At 58.8% G+C, this 25,569-nt stretch overlaps 2 protein-coding genes across 4 annotated transcripts in view; both read right to left on the bottom strand.

The window, feature by feature from the left end:
• Positions 1-17,989, bottom strand: part of ANO7 (anoctamin 7) — a 34,141-nt gene extending 16,152 nt beyond the window's left edge. Inside the window, exons 1-10 of the mRNA XM_032269549.1 lie at positions 17,837-17,989; positions 16,554-16,668; positions 15,578-15,626; positions 10,624-10,763; positions 6,314-6,421; positions 5,340-5,476; positions 4,445-4,502; positions 3,496-3,606; positions 2,352-2,517; positions 854-944 (exon numbers count right to left, since the gene is read on the bottom strand). Of these exons, the coding sequence (XP_032125440.1) occupies positions 854-944; positions 2,352-2,517; positions 3,496-3,606; positions 4,445-4,502; positions 5,340-5,476; positions 6,314-6,421; positions 10,624-10,763; positions 15,578-15,626; positions 16,554-16,668; positions 17,837-17,922 (1,061 nt within the window). The 5' untranslated portion in view covers positions 17,923-17,989. The remainder of the gene's footprint in view (positions 1-853; positions 945-2,351; positions 2,518-3,495; positions 3,607-4,444; positions 4,503-5,339; positions 5,477-6,313; positions 6,422-10,623; positions 10,764-15,577; positions 15,627-16,553; positions 16,669-17,836) is intronic.
• Positions 17,990-22,763: 4,774 nt separating this feature from the next.
• PPP1R7 (protein phosphatase 1 regulatory subunit 7) overlaps positions 22,764-25,569 on the bottom strand; it is a 32,108-nt gene continuing 29,302 nt past the window's right edge. Inside the window, exon 9 of one of the 3 annotated variants that reach the window (XM_032269547.1) lies at positions 22,764-23,137. In XM_032269547.1, coding sequence (XP_032125438.1) covers positions 22,961-23,137 — 177 coding nt within the window. In that variant the 3' untranslated portion in view covers positions 22,764-22,960. The remainder of the gene's footprint in view (positions 23,138-25,569) is intronic. The other 2 variants (XM_032269546.1, XM_032269545.1) reach the window with 2 other exon arrangements.

Here is a 25,569-nt window from a genome sequence, read left to right on the forward strand (position 1 = left end):
ACCTGTGTCAGCCTGGGAGCACTCCCCACCTGTCAGCCTGGGAGCACTCCTGCCCACCTGTGTCAGCCTGGGAGCACTCCTACCCTCCTGTGTCAGCCTGAGAGTACTCCTGCCCACTTGGCAGCCTGGGAGCACAACTGCACACCTGTGTGAGCCTGGGAGCACTCCTGCCCATCTGCATTAGCCTGGGAACACTCCTATTCACCTGTCAGCCTGGGAGTACTCCTATTCACCTGTGTCAGCCTGGGAGCACTCCTATTCACCTGTGCCAGCCTGGGAGCACTCCTGTCCACCTGTCAGCCTGAGAGCACTCCTATTTACCTGTGTCAGCCTGGGAGCACTCCTGTCCACCTGTCAGCCTGGGAGCACTCCTGCCCACTGTGTCAGCCTGGGAGCACTCCTATTCACCTGTGCCAGCCTGGGAGCACTCCTGTCCACCTGTCAGCCTGGGAGCACTCCTATTTACCTGTGTCAGCCTGGGAGCACTCCTGTCCACCTGTCAGCCTGGGAGCACTCCTGCCCACTGTGTCAGCCTGGGAGCACTCCTATTCACCTGTGCCAGCCTGGGAGCACTCCTGGCCACCTGTCAGCCTGGGAGCACTCCTGCCTACCTGTGTCAGCCTGGGAGCACTCCTATTTACCTGTGTCAGCCTGGGATTACTCCTGACCACCTGCCAGCCTTTCAGACACGTCCACAGGGCTCTCTGTGACACTCCTGAGGACAGGCATGTGCTCACCAGTCACCTCAATCACCAGGTCTCTGCACAGGCCCTAGCACTTAGGGGTCCCCCTGCCCCACACCCCCCTGGAGGCCCAGCACCAGGCCGCAGAGCTGTGTTGCCAGAACACTCACGTGGGGATGTCTGAGAACACCAGGAAGCAGCCCGTCAGGAACACCAGCGTACCCACCACTGCTGCTGGCAGGAGCCAGGCGGTGTAAAACCCTGCATGGGGACGGCAGGGGTCCGCCATTAGAAACCCAGGCATGGGGCCCAGGAGGGGTCTGCACAGCCATGCTTGTCCCCCAGGGACCCACTCTCTGCCCAGCTAGGGGGCTGGGGCCCAATGCGAGGAAGCCAAGAGGGGCGCAGCTCTCCCTGGCAGCTCTGGCACAGCCCCACACTCCTGGGCCTCTTCCCTAGACTCTGGACACCCCTGCCACATGACCGACACCTGTGCTCCCGGGGCTCCAGCCCACCCGGCTTTCCACCTCTGGATGCTCTCCTCACCCAGCTCACTCCAACCAACCTGCCTGGGATGGACGGGAGAAGTCCCCCACGTCCTGCTCACCCCAGAACCATGGACCGCACCCTCCTGTTCCAGCCCCAGGGAAACTGCAGGTCATTCCGGTGCCTCCCTCCCCACCACCCAACCCCTACCCTGGCCTCTGCCTCACCTGTCCAGAGGCACATCCCCTTGTTACCCCGGGCCCTCAGCATGCACCCCCATCTGCCTGCATGGGGCTAGTCCAGACCCGGACCTGGTGTCCTGTCTCTTGCCTGCCTCTGCTGGCCACAGTGACTGCTGTGAAACGCAGTGCCTGGAGCACAGAGGCAGCCTTGGCCCTGCTTGCTCCAGAGGCCCCAGCCGCCCCCAGCCTGGCGTGCTGTCCCAGGGCTGTGCTCGGGCCCCAAGACGGCCAGGTGGGTCCTGGCACACCGGGTACGCCTCCGCCCCAAGCCTGTGCCCAGCTGTCCATCCACAGCCGCCAGCCCCACCCACTGCCCGGGCCAGCTCCACTGTCTGGGTCCACTGTGGGGCAGTGTGTGGGGATGAGAAAGGCCTTTGGAAGTTCTGCAGTACAGAATGAAAGGGTTGGGGCTGACCCAGGATGGGGAAGGCAGGGCATGAGCGCGGAGCAGGGTGAGGGCAGCCAGGACCCAGGAGGAACGGCCCTGGGGCTGCCGAGTGCAGACAGACGGGCACCTAGAAGGCACTGCCCTGCCTGGAGGTGAGAGGCTTGGCCTGGACCCAGGCAGGGGCGACCTCCCTGGGATGGATGTTCCTAGAGTGGCCCCAGGGCCTCATGGATTGCATCTGGGGAGCCAGTGACAGTCGGGGATGGAGTCAGGAGAGACCCCCACCTGCAGAAGGGGTTCTCAGCACTGTCGCTGGGGCACGAGAAGGCCAGAGTGCAGCGGAGTCATGGCGCCCAGTTACAGTGGCTGGGCCGGGTGGGAGCCTGGAGCGCAGCCCGTCAGGAGTCAGCGAGGCCAGGCCGAGAGCTGCGCCCACCGCCAAGCTCCCACGCGCGCTGCGCTCCAGGGGCACGGACTGGCAAACTGTTACAACCTGAGACCAGGCTAAGCTGGGGGAGCCCAGGCGGTCTGGGGGCAGCGAGGGGGACTCACCGAGCCAGGCGAAGTAGAGGGCCACCTTCTCCCCGAAGTACCTGCGCACGTGGTCCAGGGGCTGGTACTTGCTCCACTTGCCCCAGCGCGCCCAGTGCCGGAACAGGACTTGGCGCTGGTTGAGGCGTGGAGCCTGCGGGCCCTCTGGGGGTGCCTTGAAGGGGCCCTGGGGACGAGAGGCCTGTGGGTGGTATTTAACCCCCTGGGCACTGTTGTAGGTGTGGGGGCTTCAGGGGACACGGGCAGACCAGCCTGGGAATTTGGGATTGCCACATGAAAACAAGTCATGTGAAGGTGGGCTCAGGGTGGTCCGGGAGGACCTCTCTGTGTGGGGAGGCCCCTCTGACTTCTGGGCTGCAAGGGTTTGGAGCGAGGGAGGGGCCTGGAGAGGCCACCGTGGGAGAAGCCAGTGGGCGTGGTCCAGGCCCAGCACCATCTCTGGGTTGGAGATTCCCCAGGCTGGTGTCCCGTGCTGTGTGTCCTGAGCCCTGGCTGGTAGGAGGAGCCGCGCTGCCCCAGTGAGGTGGGACACCTGGCATTTCCACACCCACTTTTTCATTTTACCCCCATGACGGCGTTGCGGCAGGACTGGCCCCATGGCCACACAGCAGTGGGCTCGGGTCTAACCAAGCCCCTGATGCCCTGGGTGCCTGCGATGCCCCCCCCCCCACTCAGCTGAGGGGGGCCCTTCTGGGGGGGCGGGTAAATAGCCTCCTGCCCCTCAGGTCGCTGTTTTCTCAGGGATGATGGAGGCTGACAGGAACAGGTGCAGCAGCAGCTGCTGTGGTCAGTGCCCTTTTTGTCATTGCCTCAGTTTACCCAGCTTCTGGAGGCGGACAGGAGACCTCACCGTTTTTCCCAGCAAGAGAAGCTACCCGGAGAGCCTGAGCGGTAGCATCTAGACCCCAGGGACCAGGCTGTTTCCATGTTAGGCACCGCAGTGTGGGCTGCGGTCCCAGCAGGGCTGGACCTGGGGCCACGGCATGGCCTGCCACTTCACCGAATGTGTGTGTGTTTAGTGTTCTGACTCCTGGGTGGTCACGCTGGCTGCTATGCCTGCCCCACACCCACCTCCCTGGGGGCCAGCAGGACCCGAGAGGACTCGTCTCCCATGCCCAGGCTGGAGCCCCAGCCCCGAACTCACGTCATGCAGTGGGAAGGCCGCCCTAAAGACACCCTCCGCCAGCAGCTGGTGGATCCCAAGCAGGTTTTTCTTCTCATGGCCGTACGGGGTCTTAGCCAGGATCTCAAACAGCTGCAGGGGCGGAGGACGGCGGAGGTCACCTGTCATGTGGCACATCCTCACGAGCCTGTCTTCAGGCCAAGGCCACGGGTGGCCTCCCGCAGCCTTCTGGTGACAACCGCTATCTAACGGAAAGGCTTGGGGCTTTGTGTCACCGCCTCACGCTCAGAACGCCCCTGCACCGGTGGCATTCACTCTCCCGCTCTGCGGGCCCAGAGGCCCTGACCAGAGCCACACAGAGGGTAGGACTGAGTCTGCACTCAAAGCTGGGCCCCGCCTGGCTGTGCACAGCCTACTCTGGGCCCGCACCCTGGGCGATGGTAAGCACTGCAGCTGGGGAGCCAGCTGTGTCCAGGGTGTGCCCTGCCCCCCGTCTGGGCAGCCCATGGGATTGTGGCCCCATGGTGGTCAGCCAGGTCTCTCCTGGGCAGGCCTGGCCAGGCCCTTTCCTGCCCACAGGTCTCAGAGCCAGCCTCCTGCCGGGGTGCCTGGGGCCTGCCCCACTGCACCTGCTGCCACCCATCCTCAGAGGACGCTCAGGGCGGGTCTGCTCCCAGCCAGCAGGACCCACCCTGCCTGGGGCTGGTCTCAGCTGTCCCACTGGTCCATAAATCCAGTATCTATTTTGAGCCCTGGGGTCCGGAGGGGCACTGGGCCCTTCCCCATCCCTCCCCAATCCTAGGCCATGACCTGCCCGGTAAGGTCAGCCTCTAAAGTCTCCAAAGCCTCCACGCCTCTCCTCCGCCCTCTGATCTCAAGTGAGCCTTCCTGCATCCACAGAGGCTGGGGGGCTGGCAGCATCCTCAGATCCGGGTCCAGGTTTGGGGCCGCAGCAGGGACCCCCACTCACAATTTGGTGCCTCTTGGTGCTTGTGAAGAAGGTGTCCCGGTTGTCACTCCCGAGGAAGCTGTGGGCACGTGAACAGTGCAGAACGTTTGGGGCCCAGGTGCAGGAGCACGCGCCTGCGCACACAGCCCTCACCCCGGGAGACCAGCTGGCCTCTGGCCTTCCCCAGGAACTGGAGGCCACAGCAGGCCCCAGATACCCAGGCCCCCTCACCACGCACAGGGCGAGGGGACCTGAACTGTGTTCAGGCACAGGGCAGGGTGGCGCAGAGGGCCAGGCTGCGCACCCCATCCTGTGTCCTGCCCCGAAGCTCCGGCACTGGGCCGAGGTGCGCTCGGGCAGTGTGGACAGTGGCTGGGCAGGGGGCCTCCCTGGGAAATCGGAATCTCGGGAAGCCACGGGTGGTTGAGTTTCCCACCAGCCCCCAAAGGAGGCTTCCCATGTGGCAGAAAGGCCACCTTCGGCACTGGCCCCCACAGCGGTCCCTGCCACTTCTGGGCTCCCGCAGTCTGCAGGCCTGGTGCCAGAGGGACTGGCTTTGTCCAGTCATTTCTGTGTGGACAACACAGGTGTCATTTCCAGGAGAGAGAGCCAGGAGCCAGCATGGGCCAATCGCGTCCCTGTTTTCTGCGTCCACAGTCGCCCAGGCCCCAAGAGACTGTGGTGAGCGGGAACCGTGCTGCCCCACGACACGCGTGCCTGGCGGGACCCGGACCTTGTGTGTCCAGCCACTAGGCCTTGGTGTGCATCTGTCCGGCAGCACGACCGCCCTGGGCTGGCCGATGCAGCAGCTTCTGGAAATACACGCAGTGAGGGGTCTCGGGCAGCACCCCTCCGCGCACTCGCCCACCGAGGCCCACTCGCCCCGTTCTTTCCTCCGGCGGGGGCCCTGCCTCACCGTGGCAGCTTGCTCACTCTGAACCGGCAGGAGTAGTACTCGGGGGGCACATCGGGCACGTCCTCCAGCAGAATGTTGGGGATGCCCAGCCACGCCAGCAGCCCGGCCGACCAGTTGGACGCCTGGTTGGGTAACTCCTGGAAGGAAACGTCGGTGGTCCCTCCTGCTCCCGAGGGGAGGGCAAATCCCCAGGTGGGGGTGGAGGCTGTGCAAGTTTGCAAACTGGACAATGGGTGAAGGGCACCAGCAGAGGGAATGAGTGCAGCAGACCTGCCACTGCCCGAGGAGACCCCCCCCCCCCCCCCACGGCCCCGGCCCGCCCCCCCCCCCCCCCGGGCCCAGGCGAGCCCCTCCCCCCTCAGGGCCCAGGCAAGTCCCTTCCCTCCTCAGGGCCCAGGCAAATCCCTTCCCTGCTCAGGACCCCGGTGAGCTCCTCCCCGTCTCAGGGCCCAGGTGAGCCCCTCCCCCTCTCAGGGCCCAGGTGAGCCCCTCCTCTCTCAGGGCCCAGGTGAGCCCGTCCCTGCTCAGTGCCTCAGGCTGAGGCTCCTCAGCTTGTCAGTCTGTGGCCCAGAGCCCCTTGAGTGGAAAAGAGACAGGAACAGTGAATAGGGTGTCTCTGCCACCCGCGTGCCATGAGGGTCAAGGCCAGCACGTGCAGTGGGGGGCGGACCTTGTCCAGGCACATGTTGCTGAGGTCACTGGGAGCCAGTCTTCTCTACCCCAGGTCCTCAGCAGAGCCCTGGGCTCAGAGCGGTCAGCTCAGTGTATACACACTGTTCACCTGGCTCCACCTCCCAGGAGCCCACCTGGGGGGCTCTCACCACCTGCCCTGTTTGCCCAGCGATGTTTCTTGGGGCCTCGTGTCGGGGTGGGTAGGAGGAGCCCTCCCAGAGCTGTCGGGGTCGCAGCTGACCTCGGTGTTGGGGCAGCAAATAACCCTGGTGGGGGCCCCACGCCTGACCCGTCCCACGTACCTGCAAGGGGAGCTTCAGGCGCAGGTCTTCGGCATAGTAGCATAACACAGCCCAGGAGGCGCTGAGGAGGGCGTAGTGCACTGTGCTGTCCCCATCCTGGACGTCAAGCTGCAGGCACCCAGGGCCCCGTGAGAGCCTGAGGGTGCATGCGTGGGATGTGTGTGCACGCGTGTGTCCATTCGAACTCTCAGGAAAAGACTGGCATTTCTGTAGCCCTGGTAACCACCGGCTTTGAATCTCCCATTTGAGCCATGACACTGCTCCCGTGGCACTGCCTCTGAAAGCCAGCCAGGCCCAACAGCCCCCGTGTGGGAGGGGGCCCCAGCAAGATTCGCGGCAGACACAGCACGCTGTTGGGGCACGCGTCACCTGCAGCCTCCCCCAGCTGGCCAGACCACGCTGACCCATGCCCACCTCCTGGCTTGAGGGGCAGCGCCGCCAGCTTTTGGTTTTCAATATTGAAAGGTCACCTCACCTTTGATCAGTTACCAGGTATACATGCATGTTGTGCACGAACACATTTCAGTGTGTGTGTGTGTGTGTGTGTGTGTGTATACATATGCATGGACTGCTGTCTGTGCACATGTGCACGTGTGCCAACATGTGACAGGTGCTCCTGGAGCCCGGGGTGGCCTCAGACCGTGATCCTCCGTCTAATAGACAAGCGCCTCCTCTGAATGTGTAACTGCTTTTCAGCCCCCGCCCTTAGTCCGGGGGTCCTCAGCCCTCATGTTCCTCACAGCCATCTGGGGTTCCCCAAATGCCAAAGCCCCAGCCCCACCTTGGGCGAGGTGGAAGAGTGGAGGGCAGACCTGCGCCCGGCTGGCTGCAATGTGCATGGGGAGCTGAGAGGCATCCTGAGGACTGAAGGCCGGGCGCACTGTGGGAAATGTGCTGGGGCCACCGGCATCCCCTGCGGTAGACCCCCCCCGCCCTCAACTGAAGAGCAGCCCTGCCCAAGTCTGGATGATGACCTCGCAAACTCATGGGACCACACCATCCCATCAGCCTTTCCACCGTAAAGGCAGGTGTCTTTATCTCTGCCTCCCAGACTGAGGCCGGTCCGAACTCAGGAGTAGGGGGCTGGTAGCTCTGTGGGTTCCATGTGCCAACACCTGAGAAGGCCCTGGAAGGGAGCCAGGGATAGGGGGTGGCAGCCTGAGGCGGGGAGGATGGGTGGCAGGTGGGGGCTGCTCCCTGTGTGTTCTGGTGAGCGAGGGGAAGAAAGGCACGGAAAGTGAGGGAGTCGGACGCAGGGCTGACAGTCCACGGCAGGTTAGAACCAACCAGGACCCCACGATGACCACGCCAGCCAGCCAGGGCAGGGGACAGATGTCTGTCACACACGACCCAGAAATGGCTAATGGCAAGAACAGGCACCAAGCTCCTAAGCCTTCATAAGGAAAAGGCAGGTGGGGCCGGGTGTGGTGGCTCATGCTTGTGATCCCAGCACTTTGGGAGGCTGAGGCTGGCAGATCTCTTGAGGTCAGGAGTTTGAGGCCAGCCTGGCCAACATGGGGTAACCTCATCTCTACTAAAAATACAAAAATTAGCCGGGGGTGGTGGTGCACACCTGTGATCCCAGCTACTCAGGAGGCTGAGGCAGGAGAATTGCTTGAACCCGGGAGGTGGAGGTAGTGAGTCAAGACTGTACCACTGCACTCCAGCCTGGGTGACAGAGTCAGACCCTGTCTCAAAAAAATAATGCAGGTGACTTGGGAGGCCAAGGCAGTCAGATTGCTTGAGCCCACGAGTTCCAGACCAGCCAGGGCAAGGAAGTGACACCTCATCTCTACAGAACTAAAAAAAATTAGCTGGGCCCACGTGGTGGTGTGGGCCTGTAGTCCCAGCTACTCAGGAGGCTGAGTTGGGAAGACGGCTTGACCCTCGGGAAATTGAGGCTGCAGTGAGCCATGATTGCACCACTGTACTCCAGCCAGGGCCACAGAACAAGACTCTGTCTCAAGAAAAAAAAGAAAAAGGCAAGTGACCCAATAGAAAAAGGACAAAAGACACAAAAAGGCAAATCACAGTATTGGAAACAGATATGGACCATGAGTGTGAACAGTGCTCAGCCTGCAGCTCTGTCACAATAGCAAAGACAAGGAATCAATCTCAATGCCATCAGTAGGGGACGGGATAAAGAAGTGGTGGTACACGTGCATCGTGGAATACTACGCAGCCATCAACAAGAACAAGAGCATGTCCTTTGCAGGAAGGTGGATGGAGCTGGAGGCCGTTATCCTTTGCAAACTTTTCAGGAACAGAGAATCAAATACTGTATGTTTTCTCCTATAAGTGGGAGCTAAATGATAAGCCGTGGACACAAGGGAACAACAGATGCTGAGGTTCACTTGAGGGTGGAGAGCAGGAGGAGGGAGAGGAATAGAAAAAATAGCTGTTGCGTAGTAAGTACCCGGGTGATGAAACAATGTGTACAACAGACCCCTGGGACGTGAGTTCACCTATGTAATAACCCCGCACATGTGCCCCTGAACCTGAAGTGAAAGTTAAAAAAAAAAATCTCAACCTCTTTAAAAAGCAGGGAAAATGCAAATTAACACCAGGGTGAGGCCAGGGGCGGTGGCACACACCTGTAACCCCAGCACTTTGAGAGGCTGGGGCGGGTGGATCACCTGAGGTCAGCCTGGCCAACATGGCAAAATTCCGTCTACTAAAAATACAAAAAGCAGCTGGGCATGGTGGCGCGCGCCTGTAATCCCAGCTACTCAGGAAGCTGAGGCCAAAGAATCTCTTGAACCCGGGAGGTGGAGATTGCAGTGAGCTGAGATCTTGCCAGTGCACTCCAGCCTGGGCAACAGAGTGAGACTCCATTTCAAACACACACACACACACACACACACACACACACACACCCTGTGGTGAGCCACCACTGCGTCCCAACTGATTGGTAAAACGATAAGTCTGCAGTACCGAGTGTTGAGGAGACACAGAGCAAGGGGCCTCAGCCCATGGCCGACAGTGGCAACGGCCACCACGTGGGGGAGCGGTGTGGCCACAGGCACGTGCCTCTGCCTGGAGCCCCGGCTCCCAGGAGAAGTTCCTGCACATGGGCACAGGGACACACACACGTGCACACACACACGAATCAATTTACAGTAGCTGATTTTCATAATCACCCCAGACTGGGAACCGGTCAAATGCCCATTCTCACAGGCATCCATAAGCAAAGGCGGGCACATTCACACGCGGAGCTGCCTGCGGCAAGGCGAAGGCGGGCCTGGAGCAGCGGTCTCCGATGGAGTGACCGCACGGGCCGGCCTCGCCACAGGAATGACCCCATGCACGATTCTGCTCTGCCAAGCTCCAACAGACAAAGCCAGGCTGTATTGCCTGGTGATGTGAAATTGGTGCTAAAATGGTAAAGAAATAAAACTCAGGATTGATCACTCTGGACAGGGAGACGACAGGTGATAGCGCAGCCTGCTCCTGGGGAGCGGAGAAAGGTGGTCAGAAGAGGGTGGACAAGGAGCGAGCCGCGTGGACAGACCTGGCAACGAGGGGCAGGGATGCCGTGGGTGAGAGGTGAGCTCTGTGCCCCAATCCCCAGCTGCCCCAAGCCCTGCCTGCGCCCGCACACCCAGCATCCTCACGGCTGGTTCCTGTTTCTCACGCTCCCTGGACCTGTTGCTTAAATGACTCTAAATGGTACCTTCCATTATTACTGAAATCAAACATGTAAATGGACTTTTTTTTTGAGACGGGGTCTCGCTCTGTCGCCCAGGCTGAGCTGGAGTTCAGTGGTGCCATCTCGGCTCACTGCAACCTTCTCCTCCCAAGCTTAAGCGATTCTCCTGCCTCAGCCTCCTGAGTAGCTGGGATTGCAGGCGTGCGCCACCACGTCCAGCTAAATTTTTTTGTATTTTTAGTAGAGAGGGGGTTTCATCATATTGGCCAGCTGGTCTCGAACCCCTGACCTTGTGACCCGCCTGCCTCAGCCTCCCAAAGTGCTAGGATTACAGGTGTGAGCCACCGCGCCCGGCCGAAAGGACTTTTTAAGCTGCTAATTCTGTAAGCACACTGAGTGTCCTAATCACAAATGACACGTCTACAAAGGCTTTGATGTTGGAGGTGGGACAGGTGAATGGCAAAGGTAGGGTCAGAGCCCCTGAGGGCTCCGACTTCTATGCATGAGCTGTGTACCAGGAGGGATCAGTGTTTACCCCCGCCCATGGGCAGCAGCTCCCCAGCCACAGGGAGCTCACAGTAGGTGGGGTGTCCAGCAGGACTTTGGGGCCCGATGCCCTCAGAGTGGCAAGGTCATGAGTCACATGACTGCCTCCACATACCTGGTCTATGCGCAGCCCAGCTGCATGGAGGTGATCCAGAAAGGTCTCCCGCCAGGTCCTGTGCATGTCTGTCCTGTCCCGGGCGGCACTGTCCTGCCGCCCATCTGGCTTCAGGTCTTCCTCCCAAACAAGGACGAAGTCTGCTGGGAGCCAACAGGGACAGAGGCAGGAGCATGGCTGAGTGGCAGCTGTCGGCCTGGGGAAGGGCTGCCAGCATCCCAGCGGGGCGCGAGGGGGAGCCGGGCACTGGACGCTCCCCTCCCTGGTCCCAGCCAGGGCTGGGCGGACTCAGGGAGCGCTTCCAGGTTCTGGGACAGCCCTGCACTGGCCTGGGTGGGGAACCGAGGCCGGCAGAGGCGCTGGGGCGTGGCCCGCTAAGATCCCTGCTATGGCCTCTCCTCCCTGCAGGTAAGTCCCAGACTCCTAAAGGGGGTCTTGGAGGACTTCAGGTTAAGTCACTTTCAGACTTCCCTTGCTGCTAGAGAATCGTCAAAGCTGGAGACAATTTCCGAAGCCCCCGCTTTTCCGGCATGAGGTCACAATGGCTGCTGGGCACAGACTTCCGCGAGCAGAGCGTGCGGGGTGAGCCCCGTGCCAGGTGAGCCCTGCCTTCACTCTGGCTTTCCTGGGGGCATTTCCCAAACCACAGGGGAGGGCAACAGAGCCAAGCAGAGGCACTGGTGGGTGAAGCCAGTGGGCATCTGAATTAGGTTCTGCTAAGAGGGGAGCTTGGGAAGAAGACGGAGCCCCCAGGTCTGTGAGACAATCCCCCAGGCCTTGGAGCAACCAACGATTCACACACAGGCAGCTGCTGGAAGCCGGTGGTTGATGAGGGTTCTAGAGGATACACCTGCTGGGGAATCTGAGCTCCAGCTGGACACCCTGGTCCTGCAGTGCAGACTTGCAGCCCATGCTGAGGAGTAAGGATGACCGAGCCCCCCCTTATCTGCACAGCCCAGTGGATGCCTGAAACTGGAGAGCAGCAAACCTGGACATCCTGCCTTTCCCTATACATGCCTACGACAGGTGCACACCCGTGATACACACTCCTGTGGTGAAGGTTAATTTATGAATTAGGTACAGTAAGAGATGAACAATAATAACAAAATAGAATATAACAATATACTGTAGTAAAAGTTATGAGAATGTGGGCACTCTTGTCTCTCTCTTCTAAAATATCTTACTGCGGCTGGGCTTGGTGGCTCACGCTGTAATCCCAGAACTCTGGGAGGCCGAGGCGGGCAGATCACCTGAGGTCGGTAGTTCAAGACCAGCCTGGCCAACGTGGCAAAACCCTGTTTCTACTAAAAATACAAAAATTAGCTGGGTGTGGTGGCAGATGCCTGTAATCCCAGCTACTGGGGAGGATGAGACAGGAGAATCACTTGAACCCAGGAGGTGGAGGTTGCAATGAGCCAAGATCATGCCACTGCACTCCAGCCTTGGTGACAGAGTAAGACTCCATCTTCCCACCCAAAAAAGAAATAATTTCTGGCTGGGTGTGATGGCTCATGCCTGTAATCCTAGCACTTTGGGAGGCCAAGGCGGGTGGATCATAAGGTCAACAGATTGAAACCGTCCTGGCTAACACAGTGAAACCCCATCTTAAAAAAAAAACACATAATTTCTATGTACCTATGACAAATAGGCAGTGACATTTTCAAAGTAATGCCATTTGGAATACATCTGCTAAAAGATGGGAAAGATCTCATGAAAGCAGCAAAAACAGCCGGGCGCGGTGGCTCACACCTGTAATCCCAGCACTTTGGGAGGCCGAGGCGGGTGGATCACGAGGTCAAGAGATCGAGACCATCCTGGTCAACATAGTGAAACCCCGTCTCTACTAAAAATACAAAAAAATTAGCTGGGTATGGTGGTGCGTGCCTGTAATCCCAGCTACTCAGGAGGCTGAGGCAAGAGAATTGCCTGAACCCAGGAGGCGGAGGTTGCGGTGAGCCGAGATCGCGCCATTGCACTCCAGCCTGGGTAACGAGAGCAAAACTCCGTCTCAAAAAAAAAAAAAAAAAAAGCAGCAAAAACAGAAATTAAAGGCCTGCCATGGTGGCTCATGCCTGTACTCCCAGACTGAGGTCAGGAGTTCAAGACCAGCCTGACCAACACAGCGAAACCCCATCTCTACTAAAAATACAAAATTAGCCGGGAGTGGTGGCACATGCCTGCACTCCCAGCTACTCAGGAGGCTGAGGCAGAAGCATCTCTTGAACCCAGGAGGCAGAGTTTGCAGTGAGCTAGATTGCACCATTGCACTCCAGCCTGGGCGACATAAGCCAAACTCTGTCGAAAGAAAAGAAAAGAAAAGAAGAAAAGAAAAAGAAAAGAAAGAAAAAGAAAGGAGGGAGGGAGGGAGGGAAGGAATTAAAGGAGATCTAAATAAATGGAGGAAAATACCATATTCATGGATTGAAAGGCTCAATTTCTAAATATGGAAAATAACACATCGGGCAAACCTAATCCCTTTGAAACAAAACAGAACAGGCAAACCTGACAAAACTTTAAAAATACCAGGTCAAATAGATTTTCAGATGCAAAGCAAGATTATGGGAGACAATTTTCTAGGCACAATTAATATTGATAAAAGGCACAGTTTTCTCAGAGGATAGAATATATTCTACCTTTATACGAGAGTCTAAAATGATTGTTACCTTGGGAGATGCCAGTCTTGGAATGAAGGGTGGGGAGCTTCTGCTGGCAGGCGATGTGTCTCAGGGCGTGGTGGGGCTGGGAGTGGGGGTGTGAGGGTGCCTTAAGCCTCACACACACACAGGATGCGTGTGGAGGATTCTGAGAAAATGAGCACTGTCACGTTTTAAAAAACCATCTTGGGCCAGGCATGGTGGCTCACACTTGTAATCCCAGCACTTTGGGAGGCTGAGACAGGTACCTGAGGTCGGGAGTTCGAGACCAGCCTGACCAACATGGCGAAACCCCATCTCAACTAAAAAATACAAACATTAGAGGCCGGGCGCGGTGGCTCAAGCCTGTAATCCCAGCACTTTGGGAGGCCGAGGCGGGTGGATCACGAGGTCAAGAGATCGAGACCATCCTGGTCAACACGGTAAAACCCCGTCTCTACTAAAAATACAAAAAAATTAGCTGGGCATGGTGGTGCGTGCCTGTAATCCCAGCTACTCGGGAGGCTGAGGCAGGAGAATTGCCTGAACCCAGGAGGCGGAGGTTGCGGTGAGCCGAGATCGCGCCATTGCACTCCAGCCTGGGTAACAAGAGCGAAACTCCGTCTCAAAAAAATAAATTAAAAAAAAAAAAATACAAACATTAGCTGGGCGTGGGCATGCACCTGTACTCCTAGCTACTCAGGAGGCTGAGACAGGAGAATCTCTTGAACCCACGAGGCAGAGGTTGCAGTGAGCTGAGATCAAGTCACTGCATTTCATCCTGGGTGACAGAGTGAGACTCTATCTCAAAAAAAAGAAAAAGAAAAAAACCAAACAAAAAACCATCTTAACCACTTTTAAGTAGTGTCCAGGTCACTGGCGTTAGGACATTCTCATTCTGCGCGGCCATCACCACCATCCATCCCCAGGGCTCTTCTGATCTTACAAGACGGAACCTCTACAGCCCCTACGCACCAGCTCCACCTCCCCGCCCCAGCCCCTGGTGCCCACCTGTCTCCCCTCCCTCTCTGAATTCCACTCTCTGGGCCTCAAACAAGCGCAGTCACGTTTGTCCTTTTGTGACTGGCTGACTTCACGTAGCATAGCATCCTCAAGGCTCCTCCCCGGCGCAGCCTGTGTCAGAATTTCCGCCTTTTTCAGGCTGAATAAATCCGCTGGATGTAAATACCACATCTTGCTGATCTAGTCATCTGTAGGTGGACCTTCCACCTTGATATGGGCTGAACTATGTTTCCGCACAATTTGAATATCAAAGCCCCAACCCGAAGTCCTCAGAATGTAACTGTATTTGGAGATTAAGTCATCAAGGAGACCTGATGGCCATTAGGGTGGGCCCTCATCCACCACAACCAGCCTCCCTAGAGGAGGAAGAGCCCCAGGGTGTGAGCGCACAGGGAGAAGGCCTGTCTGCAAGCCAGAGAGAGGCCCCTGCCAGCACCATCCCTGCCTCACCTTCACCTCGGACTTCAGCCCCATACTGGGAGAAAAGAAAGTTCTGCCATCTAAGCCCCACGGGCTGTAGTACTTCTTATGACAGTCCCAGAAAGGAGTGCACCCCTTCCAGCTACAGTGGATGACACTGCAGGGGTCCTGAGATCTCCCTGGGGTCTGTATCCAGCGCTCGGGAGCCCCCACCCGGGGCCCGAATCCAGCGCTCGGGAGCGCTCATCCGCGGTGGCCGTGCTGGCTCTCATGGGAGCTGTGCACCGAATCCTCGGGGAGCCCTGTTTTCCACAGCAGCTGCACCATTTACACTCCCTCCAGCAACGCACAAGTCAGTTCCTGCTCATCCTCATCACTTGTGATTTTAAGTAGTGGCCATCCTAGCAGTAGGAGGTTACGGTCTCGCTGGTGCTGAGGGGGCAGCAAGCTGGCAGGGTGGGTGCTGGGAGCCCAGCTGGTGCCTGTGCCATCCTCGGGGAGTTGGTGGGAGCTCCAGGCAGGCAGAGGCAGTGGGTTGGGGGCAGATCAAAGAGATTTTGAAGGCACAAAAGGGGTGGGGTGCAAGAGATAAGAGCCAGAACCGACCTGAGCTGTGGAGGGCACGGGAGGAGGAGGGAGGGGCCGCCCAGTCCGCTCTCCAGAGCCCTCCCGGCCCACCCCATCAGAAGGGAGCCCCCCTTCCTGCTGTTCCTCCCACTGTGGCTCGCTCACCCCAGGCCCTCACCCCAGTGCAATTGGCCCCCAAGCACCTGGCTACTGAGGAGGCCACCCTGGCCTGCTGCCCCCTCGGGCACCCCCGTGCTGTCCCCACCCTCAGGACCAACACAGGCGTGGTACAGATGCTGGGAGGGGCTCACCGATCTGCTTGGCAGGGCTCCCAGCTCCAGCCGCCTGCTGTCTACCTGGCTGGAAGGCACGGAGCATATCAGCATCTGCCCAGGATGACAACACCCATCCCGCCCCACCCTGCCTCCAACCCCTGTCCCCGCCCTGCCCCAGGACACTCAGGACCACAGAAGAATGTTTGGGGGTGGGGGTCAGGATGTGTGGGCACAGGACACGCAGGCACGGGGGTGGTAGGCAGGGCCAGAGGGCACCGCCAGCCCTGGGCCTCCAGTCGGCTCCCCTTCTCTTTGGGCCAGGCCCATGGCAAGGGTCAGGTTGGCGGGAAGCATGGACCAGGGGTGCTGGCCCTGTTGGCCTCCAGGGACAGAGGGGAGCTGGACTGCTCCCAAAGTGGTCTGAGGACAGAGGTGGCCGTGGCGACTGAGTGTCCTGGTGAGAGGCCCTGTGCCCTCCCTGGAGGCTCATCTCAGCTGTGCTTGGGGCGGCAGGAAGGGACCCCACGTCCACCTGTGGGCTGCTGGGGCGGACATCAGACATGGGGCCTAGGAGGACCAGGAAGAGGGCCCTACATGGTCAGAACCTCCTGCGTGGCCTTAAGACCTGGGACCCAGCTTCTCCCCACAGTGGCCTCCCGGTGACAGATGGACCTGGGTGCCGCTGTGGCCCTGCACTGACTGGCCCTGCAGGGAGGTCCCCCGCCCTGGTCTTGCCTTTGCCTGGCCAGGCCCCCCTCACCCTCCCGGGGCTCCTGTCTGAACATCAGTGGGATCTGCTCATTTCTCTGCATCCTGGCCGTGCCAGGGTGGGCGGTGATCTGATTGTGTGTTGAGGACAGGGTGGTGAGGGCTTTGGGGCTGCCAGGGGGTGCCAGGGAAACACGGTGATGCCCATCCACCCCCAAAAGGCTCTGGGCCCAGGGTGGGGGCACAGACCCAGGCAGGGGAGGGCCTCCCGAGTTGAGCCATGGTCTCCTGGGTGCTGTGTTACCTTTGAGGCGTGGGCTGTGCTCCCATAAGGGCCCCTCTTCTCTGCCTCTGGGGGGGTCACATCGATCAGGACAGTGCTGTCGTCTTCCTGGACCCGCCGCCGCAGCATCCCGCTCCTGTGCCCGCCAAGGCCGGGTGGGGACGGAGTCAGAGAGGGGATGCCTGAGGCCATCCCAAAGCCCTGCACAGGCTGCAGTGAGCGGCTTTACAGACCTGACCTGGAGCAGAATGCGGCTATGGCTGGCCTGGCCGACTCTCTTGGCCATAAGCGCGTGGAGAGCACCCTAGCCAGCCACTAGCCCCAGGAAGAAACCAGTGCCGGGGACGGAGGGTCTGGCAGGCCTGGCACAGCAGGTGTCTGTCCATCTGTCCATCCAGTTAGTGCCCAAGTCCCCCCGCCCTGAATGTCGCCTGTTCTGCCTGGGTACTCAGTGGAGCCCCAGAAGGCCAGAAGCCCCCACCTCTCTTATCTGTAGGGCTGAGCCACGTCAGCCGGGGACAGGCAAGCCCTCGAGTCGCCTGCCTTTGCCCAATGCCACGACCCCCAGGCCCTGAGCTCGGTTCCTCCTGGGGGGTCCCAGCTTCCTCCCACACCTTCACTCCGGGGTCTCCCTCTGTGGGAGGGCAGGTGCCGTGGCTCCCAGTCTCGGGCTGACAAAACAGGGCCAAGAGTGTGACATCTGTGGTCCTGGAAGGAGGGGTTCGAGCTGGGGCTGGGCGTTCCTCAAGGCACTGATGACCAGGCTGTGACCACGGGGGCACCGCAGGAGTTTGGGATGGGGGGCTTTCTAGTCCCGCCCTCCACTTCGGATTAGCAGAGGCCCAGAGAGTCGGAGCCCAGGCTGCCCTGCGCCTGCCTGCCCCTGAAGCCCGAGCCAGGCCCTGGGCTGGGAGCCTCACTACAGACTGCGGGGTGCCCCTGGAGGAAAGTCCCCCAGGAATTTCGGCCACCCAGCAGCCCCCGGCTCCCCCATCCCACTGTGGTGGGCAGGCCAGGCCCCACCTCAGAGCTCTCTGCAGAAGGAAAGGGGGATGCCCCAACCCCAAGGAAGGACCTGCTCCATGGGGGAGTCCCTGGCAGACAGGAAGCCAACCTGGGGTGCCCTGTCCAGAGCCGCACTGAGTGTGCGTCCCTCCTCGTGCCCCAAGGGGCTCTGGGGACCAGGGCGGGCCTGGCACTGCCTCCCCCCTGGCCAGGGTGTGTGAAGGCCCCGGTGTGCTGGGATGCCACCCTGCAGTGCTCCCCCCCTCCCTGTGGCCCACACGTCTAGGGTGGGTCCCCACCTGGCACAGTGGCTTCCAGAAGAGGCCTCGGAGATCATGGCCCACCTCCCAGCATAAGCCCGGTCTGGGCAGTAGAGTTGGGCCATCCCTCGGCAGAGGGTGGGGAGGGGCGGTCCTTGGAGCTCCGCCCAGGCAATGGCAGCCACCGCCTGCCCTCACCTTGCCTGCACGGGGCGGAAAGCAGGCAGGGGAGGCACCCAGCACAGCTGGCCAGGGCAAGTCCTTCCGGCTTTGGAGCAGGATCTCTCTTTGTTTGAAGACGGGGTGTGGGGCTCAGAGCTGCAAACAGAGGCAGCCCACTTCCCCGGGCCTTCACACACCCGAACGCAAATGCTGCCGTCCTCCGGGGGCCTGATTTGCTTAGAGATGTCAGGGCTGGCATTGGCTGTAGCTGTCAGAGCTGCTGCCTTGGAGGGTCAGGTGGAGGTGGGAGTCTGCAGGAACAGCCACAGGTGCCACTTCTGCTGGAAGCCCAGCCAGGCAGGCCGAGCAAGCGCTCTTAACATGGAGGGAAACTGAGGCTCCCTGAGGTTACATAGCTTGCGCTGAGAGGTGGGCCAGGGTTTCACCGGGGAGCTGGGAAGATCGGGAGACCCAGGTCACAGTGCTGGCTCTGCTAATGCCTGAGGGGTAACCTCAGACACGTCCCATGCTCAGGGCCCCATCTGCAAAAGGACAGGAGGGCCCCATCTGCAAAAGGACAGGAGGGCCCTAGCCTTCTCCCATCCTCTGTGCCCTCCTCCTCGTTCTCCTCCTCCCCTCGTCCGCCTGCCCCTCCTCCCGCTCCTCCTCCTCCGATCCTTTCTTCCCCTCCTTTCCCCTCCTTTTTCTCCTAGCCCTCTGCCCCTCCCCCCTCCTCCTTGGCGCCCAGCAGGAGGCATCTCCTGGAGCCTATCGCCTTGCTGGCTGCCTCCCAGCACCGCTCCACTGGTGAGCCCCAAGCTCAGCTTGCTGTTCCAGGTGCCCCCTTCTGCCTACTGAAATCCTTCCAGGCAGGCCGGGCACGGTGGCTCACGCCTGCAGTCCCAGCACTTTGGGAGGCCGAGGCGTGCGGACCACCTGAGGTTGGGAGTTCACGACCGGCCTGACCAACATGGAAAAACACTGTCTCTACTAAAAATAAAAAATTAGCTGGGCATGGTGGCGCATGCCTGTGATCCCAAGCACTCAGGAAGCTGAGGCAGGAGAATCGCTCGAACTTGGGAGACGGAGGTTGTGGTGAGCCGAGATCACACCACTGCACTCCAGCCTGGGCAACAAGAGCAAAACTCCTTCTCAAAATAAATAAATAAATAAAAAAGAAATAAATCCCTCCAGGCTGTTCTGGAACCTGTGCTGTGCCTTGCCATAGCGGGGAGTCCTGCAGGCCGGGTTCCGGGTCAAGACCAGCAGAGTCTGAAGGCATCTGCCTGAGACGTCTCTGCTGTGGCCAAGCTCGGCCTGCAGGCCCCTGAGATGGAGCCCGGACACGGCCTGGGCTGGGGAAGTGTTCCAGAACCCAGGAAAGCAGTGGGGAGGCGGGAGGGGAGGGAGGACAAGCGGGCGCCATCTTCCCAGGTCCTGCCACGGCACTCCGCCGGGGAGGCACGGCTCGGCGCTTCCTCACCTGGGTGCAGCTGTAGGCTCTTCCTCGGCTCAGTCACTGGCCAAGGACCCTCCCAGGAAGACGCCACCTCCCAGGAGCTCCCGGCTTCCTGCTCTTGGTGACAAAGTGGCTCTGGTGGCCTCAGGGCTGGCTGCTGGGGGTGCCCACACCACGATGGGGGCCCTCTGAGGGACACATGCACGCTCACCTAAAGGGGGTCCGGGCCTGGGGAGGGTCTTTCGAGTTGTACTTTACACAATTGCGTTTGGGCGGGTGGTTTTTCAAGCTGTGCTGCTTTTGGGGGAGGAGGAAGGGAGGGAGGCAGGAAAGCCAGGACAATCAGCACGTGGTCCTGCTGGGTCCTGGCACACTGGGAAGAGCCCAGGCCCAGAACCCGCTGCACCAGCTTTCTTTGGCTGTAACTTTTTGTGCCAACTTTTGTAACATTTAGGGACATACTTAGGGGTGTAGCTGGTGGAAGTGGAAGTGGTGGTGGTCAACAGCCGACACTCCAGTTCAGTGCTGCTCCTGAGGCTGGGGGCGCGTGCAGGGCACCCTCTGTGAGGACTCTGGCACTGTGCCCTGGCCACCCGGGAGCCCTGCTGGACACAGTGGCTGGGTCGCAGGGGACGGACTCTCGGTTGGCTGTGCTGCCGGCTTTCCAACCTTCCCGTCTGCAGGGAGCAGCGAGCACCCCAGCTTCCGTGAGCTGCCCACGCTGGGCCCTGGCCTGTGTTTCCATCAGGATTCCTGTCTCCTTTCTTTGATGTGTGGAGTGCTGAACAGTATGCCCCCGCCGGCTTTAAAGGCTGCAGACGCCTTCTTTCATCTACTGTTGCCATTATCATTTTTATCTACGTAAAATTTTATGTAAACAAACCCATCAAAATCTTGTCTCACAGTTGTGCTGGGGAGTTGTGTTTTTTGGGACGAAGTTTTGCTCTTGTCGCCCAGGCTGCAGTGCAGGGGCACGATCTCGCCTCACTGCAACCTCCGCCTCCCGGGTTCAGGAGATTCTCCTGCCTCAGCCTCCCGAGCAGCTGGGATTACAGGCATGCGCCACCATGCCCTGCTAATTTTGCATTTTTAGTAGAAACGGGGTTTCTCCATGTTGGTCAGGCTGGTCTTGAACTCCCAACCTCAAATGATCTGCCCGCCTTGGCCTCCCAAGGTGCTGGGATCATAGGCATGAGCCACCGCACCCGGGCTTAATTTTTAATTTTTTTAGAGATGCAGTCTCGCTGTGTTGCCCAGGCTGGGGTTTGAAGACGTCTCAGCCTCCACCCAAGGGATTGTCCTGCACACCCCTGGGAGGACTGAAGCCTCCCTGTTGATGGGACATCTGCTGCTTCCTCCTGTGTCCTCGCTGCTTGAAGGTAAGGTTTCTGGTTTTTCTCCTACTTGTGAGTTGGGATGTTTCACAACTTATTCCTGTTCTATTAATGTTACTTTAACCTTACGTTTCCCATAAGCTTTATTGATAAGCAGTGGCTCCCTTCTGCACAAAGACAGGATCTCGCCCCATCTCCTTCTACTTGCTCTTCTCTGACCTCCAGAAAAAGAATCTTAGGCTTCAGATCATCAATTGCTCTGTGGGGGCACATTCTGTATCTCATTAAGAATTCTGCCTTGGCATTTCCAAAAAGCTTCACAACCACATTAAAAACTTTTTTTTTTTTTGAGACTGGGTCTCACTGTGTCACCAGGCCGGGGTGCCGTGACACCATCAGTGTTGTTCACATAGCCTTGAACAATGGGGCTCCACTGGGTCCTCCCACCTCAGCCTCCCAGTAGCTGGGACTACAGGTGTGGGATCCCCTGCCCAGCTAATTTTTATTTTATTTTGTAGAGACCTTGTTGCCCAGGCTGGTCTCAAACTCCTGGGCTCAAGTGATCATCCCTCTTCGGCCTCCTAAAATGTTGGGATTACAGACGTGAGCCACTATGCCCAGACCAAACACACTGTTTTGAGTTAAAGTTTTGTTGGTCTGAGTGCTCGCCGCTGGCTGCTCTGAAATTGTCTTTCCCTTTCCTCAGTTCTTTCTTTGGATTCATGTTTTGTTTGGTGGAGGGCTCCTCTGAATGATTTCTCAGCAAGGGCACTCACATCCCAAATACTCATGTGCCTAAAATCCTTCTTTGGCTGGGGGCAGAGTTCTAGGGCCAGGATCTGGGGCCACACCCCAGCCCCAGCACTCCTGAGGTGTCTCTGCTTCTCAACAGGTAACTGCTTCCTAGATTCAGGTCTTACCGTGTATTTTAAGGAAGGCTGGATCAGGAAGGGAACAGGACCTTACGCCTCAGGTTAGCCACCATGCTGCCTGGAGCCTCCCTGGCAGCTGGACGGACAGTCAGCCTGGGGACCTCTGGGCACATCCCCACTACACTCGTCCCCGGGAGGGCTCACAGAATTGGGAGGGGCTGTGCAGCAGAACTTTCTGGGATGGGGGAGCAGGCTGCCCCATTGAGATGCGGCTGCTGAGCTCGAGCGTGGCGAGCGTGGCAGAGGCATGGGGTCTTCATTTAGCTTCCACAGTGGACAGCACAGCTCCAGAGTCCCAGAGGCAGAAGGGACCTTGGTGGCCACACGATGTGGCCCTCATTCTGCAGAAGAAATCTGAGACCCTGGGAGGTGATGAAGCCCTGATAGCATTAAATCTAGACCTCGGGTGTCTGTCAATGTACATTTTATATTAAAAAAACCAAAACAATGGGGTGAGAACGGGAAGCCACTGCACAAAGGGCCCAGAGTTCCGATCCTTGGAGGCCGTCTGTGGAGACTTACCGGGCTCGCATTCTGGCAGCAGCACAGACTGCGCAGACACGGGGCGCCTTCCCCACACCTGAGCTTTCACGCACACCCACCTGAGCTGCGGCGAGAACTGACGGGCGCACGTGAGAGCAGTCGGTCTGCCCGGCGCTCGTTAAAGGGCAGCTCCAAGGAGTGTGGCACGCCGGCCCTGTTAAGGGCAGCTCCAAGGAGCGAGGCACGCCGGCCTTGTTAAGGGCAGCTCTAAGGAGCACGGCGCACAGGCCTGAGGCGGCCTTTACCCATGCTTTTTTAACTTACATAATTTAAAACATTGGCCTTGTCTGATTTAAAAGACTAAAAACCTCAGCTGTTGCAGTCGGGCCTGCCTGAACCCTGCTAACCGGGACTGGGGCCCCCCCGGACTGCAGGTGAATGCTGTCAAGCACCCTCAGGCCCTGTGTTTCACACGGATCAGGTGCGGCCTGTGCCCGCCTTCTGAGAGGAGGAAACAAAGGAATTTCTAGCAAGTGAACTCGATGTGTCCAGTATTCCCTCTGTGGCTACAATAACTGTCAGCACTCACCCAGGAGGACCGTGTGGCAAGGTTTAATTGCAATGGCATCTGAAAACGTGCGTGGCCTCGCGCGTTAGCTACTGTCAGTGCCTTTATTGCCATCGGGTTGGTGACTGTTGATACAGTGACGACCTCAGGAACAACAGGTGGGTTAAAAAACTGTGGCTGGGCAGTTCTTCCGAGGACAGGGACCCCGTGAGGAGCAAGGAGGACTCAGAACCGGACGAACGTGGCGTCGATCTGCCGCACAGAGGGGAGGGCGAGCATGACCTTTCTCCGGTACTGGGGGTCCTTCTGCAGGGGGTTCCGCTCCAGGTACACCGTCTCCAGGCTCCTGGCTCCCTTCAGCTCGTCGAGGTCGCTCCAGCTCTCAAGAAGATTGTCATTCATCTGGGGACACACACGGGAGAAAAGCCTTTAGAACCAAACAGCCCCGACTCTGGTGGGGGGCCACTAGCCACCCTCCTCCCTCCCACTCAGAAGAGGGCGAGCAGCTGTGGGTCTTCGCCGGCACCTCATGGGACCTTCCATCGCCCCTTGGTGCATCCCGGCCACCTCCAGCAGCATCCCGAGTGCAAGTTACCTATCCATACCCAACCCTGGGCCAGTCACCATGACGGGGCCAAACCCACATTCAGGTCAGCAGAGGAAGACCAAGCAGTACTGGCCACCTGCCTGCCACGCTCATCCACAGGCACGTGTCGAAGCAGAGCAGCCATCCTTCCCACGGCCGGACTCCGTGGTGTCACCGGGACACAGCAGACGGAGACTGCTCTACCTACAGCTCTTGACTCTTCTGTAAATTACCTCTGTGGCTCTCTCCACAAGGAAGTCCCGGCTGCTGCCTTCGCCCAATACCATGCCCAGGAATACAGATCACGAGCAGGTGGGAGTCAGAGATCTGAGTGGCAGGCTCAGAGAGGACTGCATTTTACCATCTTGGCTCTGCCATGCCCAGTTGGAGGGGACATGCCTTTGACAGGAAAAGTTCTCTCGCATTTCAAAAGTGCTGTCAGGACAAGACTACGAAGTGACTCTGATGTCACTCCATGCGTGGCGGGCATGCCGTCCACCCCTGTCCAATGGATGCATGCGGCTCCTGCACGCGGGTGAATTTTGGGACAACAAATACCTTGGTGAGCGCCGACAGCACCAGGAAAACCAACGGGATGCATCCGGTAAGGCTGAGGTGACAGGGTGGGAGGGGTGTGGGGAGAAGAGCCACCAGGCTCCAGGCCGGTGTGCCAGCCAACTAGTCTAACCACCAGCTCCCCGACAAACACAAAAGCCCTCATGAGTAGTGTCTGCCAACTTCTGTGGTCTAAATATCCCCGCCATGGCTGATTTCATGCCACCAACATGAGCAATGTCCCCGGCTCTGGGGCTGGGACGAGATGTCACCACCAGCTCCCAGCCTAGCTGGAGGCAGCACATGGCTGCTTGCAGGTGTCGTGATCGGAGCTTCAGGAGCACTCATGGACCTCAGAACAAGGGGAGCCAGTCCAGCTTCACACCTTGTTGGTCTGACCCTCACCTTCAATCACCCTGAGTGCAGAAATCACATGTTCAGAGCTGCCCGACCTCAGGGCCTGCCACGCACACCAAGGTGGCAAAAGCAGGGCCGCTGCTCCTGAGGCGGCGGCTGGACTTGACCGTGAACCCACAACGGGCAGAGCCAGGGACACTCGTTATAGGGTGACAGACTTCGACTCCTTTTACACAGAGGTCAGGATGGGGACTGTCCGTGTGGCATGAGAGTGCAAGCAGGGGCATTCTAGTCTGGGGCCCACACTGCCTTGCCCACAGCTGGGCCCGATTGGGGTGTCCACTGCTCTGCACAGCTCCCCTTCTCTCCAGGGCCCTGTCTTGCACACTGCAGCTGTCAGAGATGCTGATCTCTGCCTCTTCCACTTAGAAGTACTGTGCTCTGCGTGGGAAATGTCCCAGGTAAGGAGCGGGGCAATCACGGGGCTGGCGCTGGAACTTCCTCCTCAGAGCCTGCAGGTGTGTGCTGCCCACTGTCCACTGCCTGAGGAGAGTGGCTTCATCTGCTTCTGTCTGTGGCAGGAGGGCTGGTCTGGCAGCAGGTCCACTGTCATAGCCGGGCTGTCTTTAGTAACTTAACGTGTTAGGGCCTCCCAGAGAGGAATATAATGTGCATCTCACAGGCTCACCTGTTTGAGAAACCCTATTTTTTTTTTTTTTTTTTTTTTTTTTTTGAGACGGAGTCTTGCTCTGTCCCCCAGGCTGCAGTGCAAGGGTGCTATCTTGGCTCATTGCAACCTTTGCCTCCTGGGTTCAAGCGATTCTCCTGTCTCCTCCCGAGTAGCTGGGACTACAGATGCATGCCACTACGCCCAATTTTCATATTTTTAGTAGAGACGGGCTTCACCGTATTGGTCAGGCTGGTCTTGAACTGTGGTCCACCTGACTTGGCCTCCCAAAGTGCTAAGAATATAGGCGTGAGCCACGGGGCCTGGCTGCATGTGTCATTTTAAAGGCTCTAAATGCCTTACAGAAAACTCGTACAAAACACAGCTATCAGTAGTCATGGGAATGCCTGCTGCCGTCACAGACTGGCTCCACCTGCATTCTACAAGAGTCTCTGCCAACCTGACAGATAACACTGTCTCTCATTGTTTTAGTGTATTTTTAAAATTAATGAGATATAGCCAGGCACGGTGGCTCACACCTGTAATCCCAGCGCTTTGGGAGGCTGAGGCGGGCGGATCACTTGAGGCCAGGAGTTTGAGACTAGCCTGGCCGACATGGTGAAACTCCGTTTCTACTAAAAATACAAAAACTAGCCAGGCGTGGTGGTG

Source organism: Sapajus apella, unplaced genomic scaffold, assembly GCF_009761245.1.
Source record: "Sapajus apella isolate SASKATOON/1434 unplaced genomic scaffold, GSC_monkey_1.0 scaffold194, whole genome shotgun sequence".
Taxonomy (NCBI): Eukaryota; Metazoa; Chordata; class Mammalia; order Primates; family Cebidae; genus Sapajus; species Sapajus apella.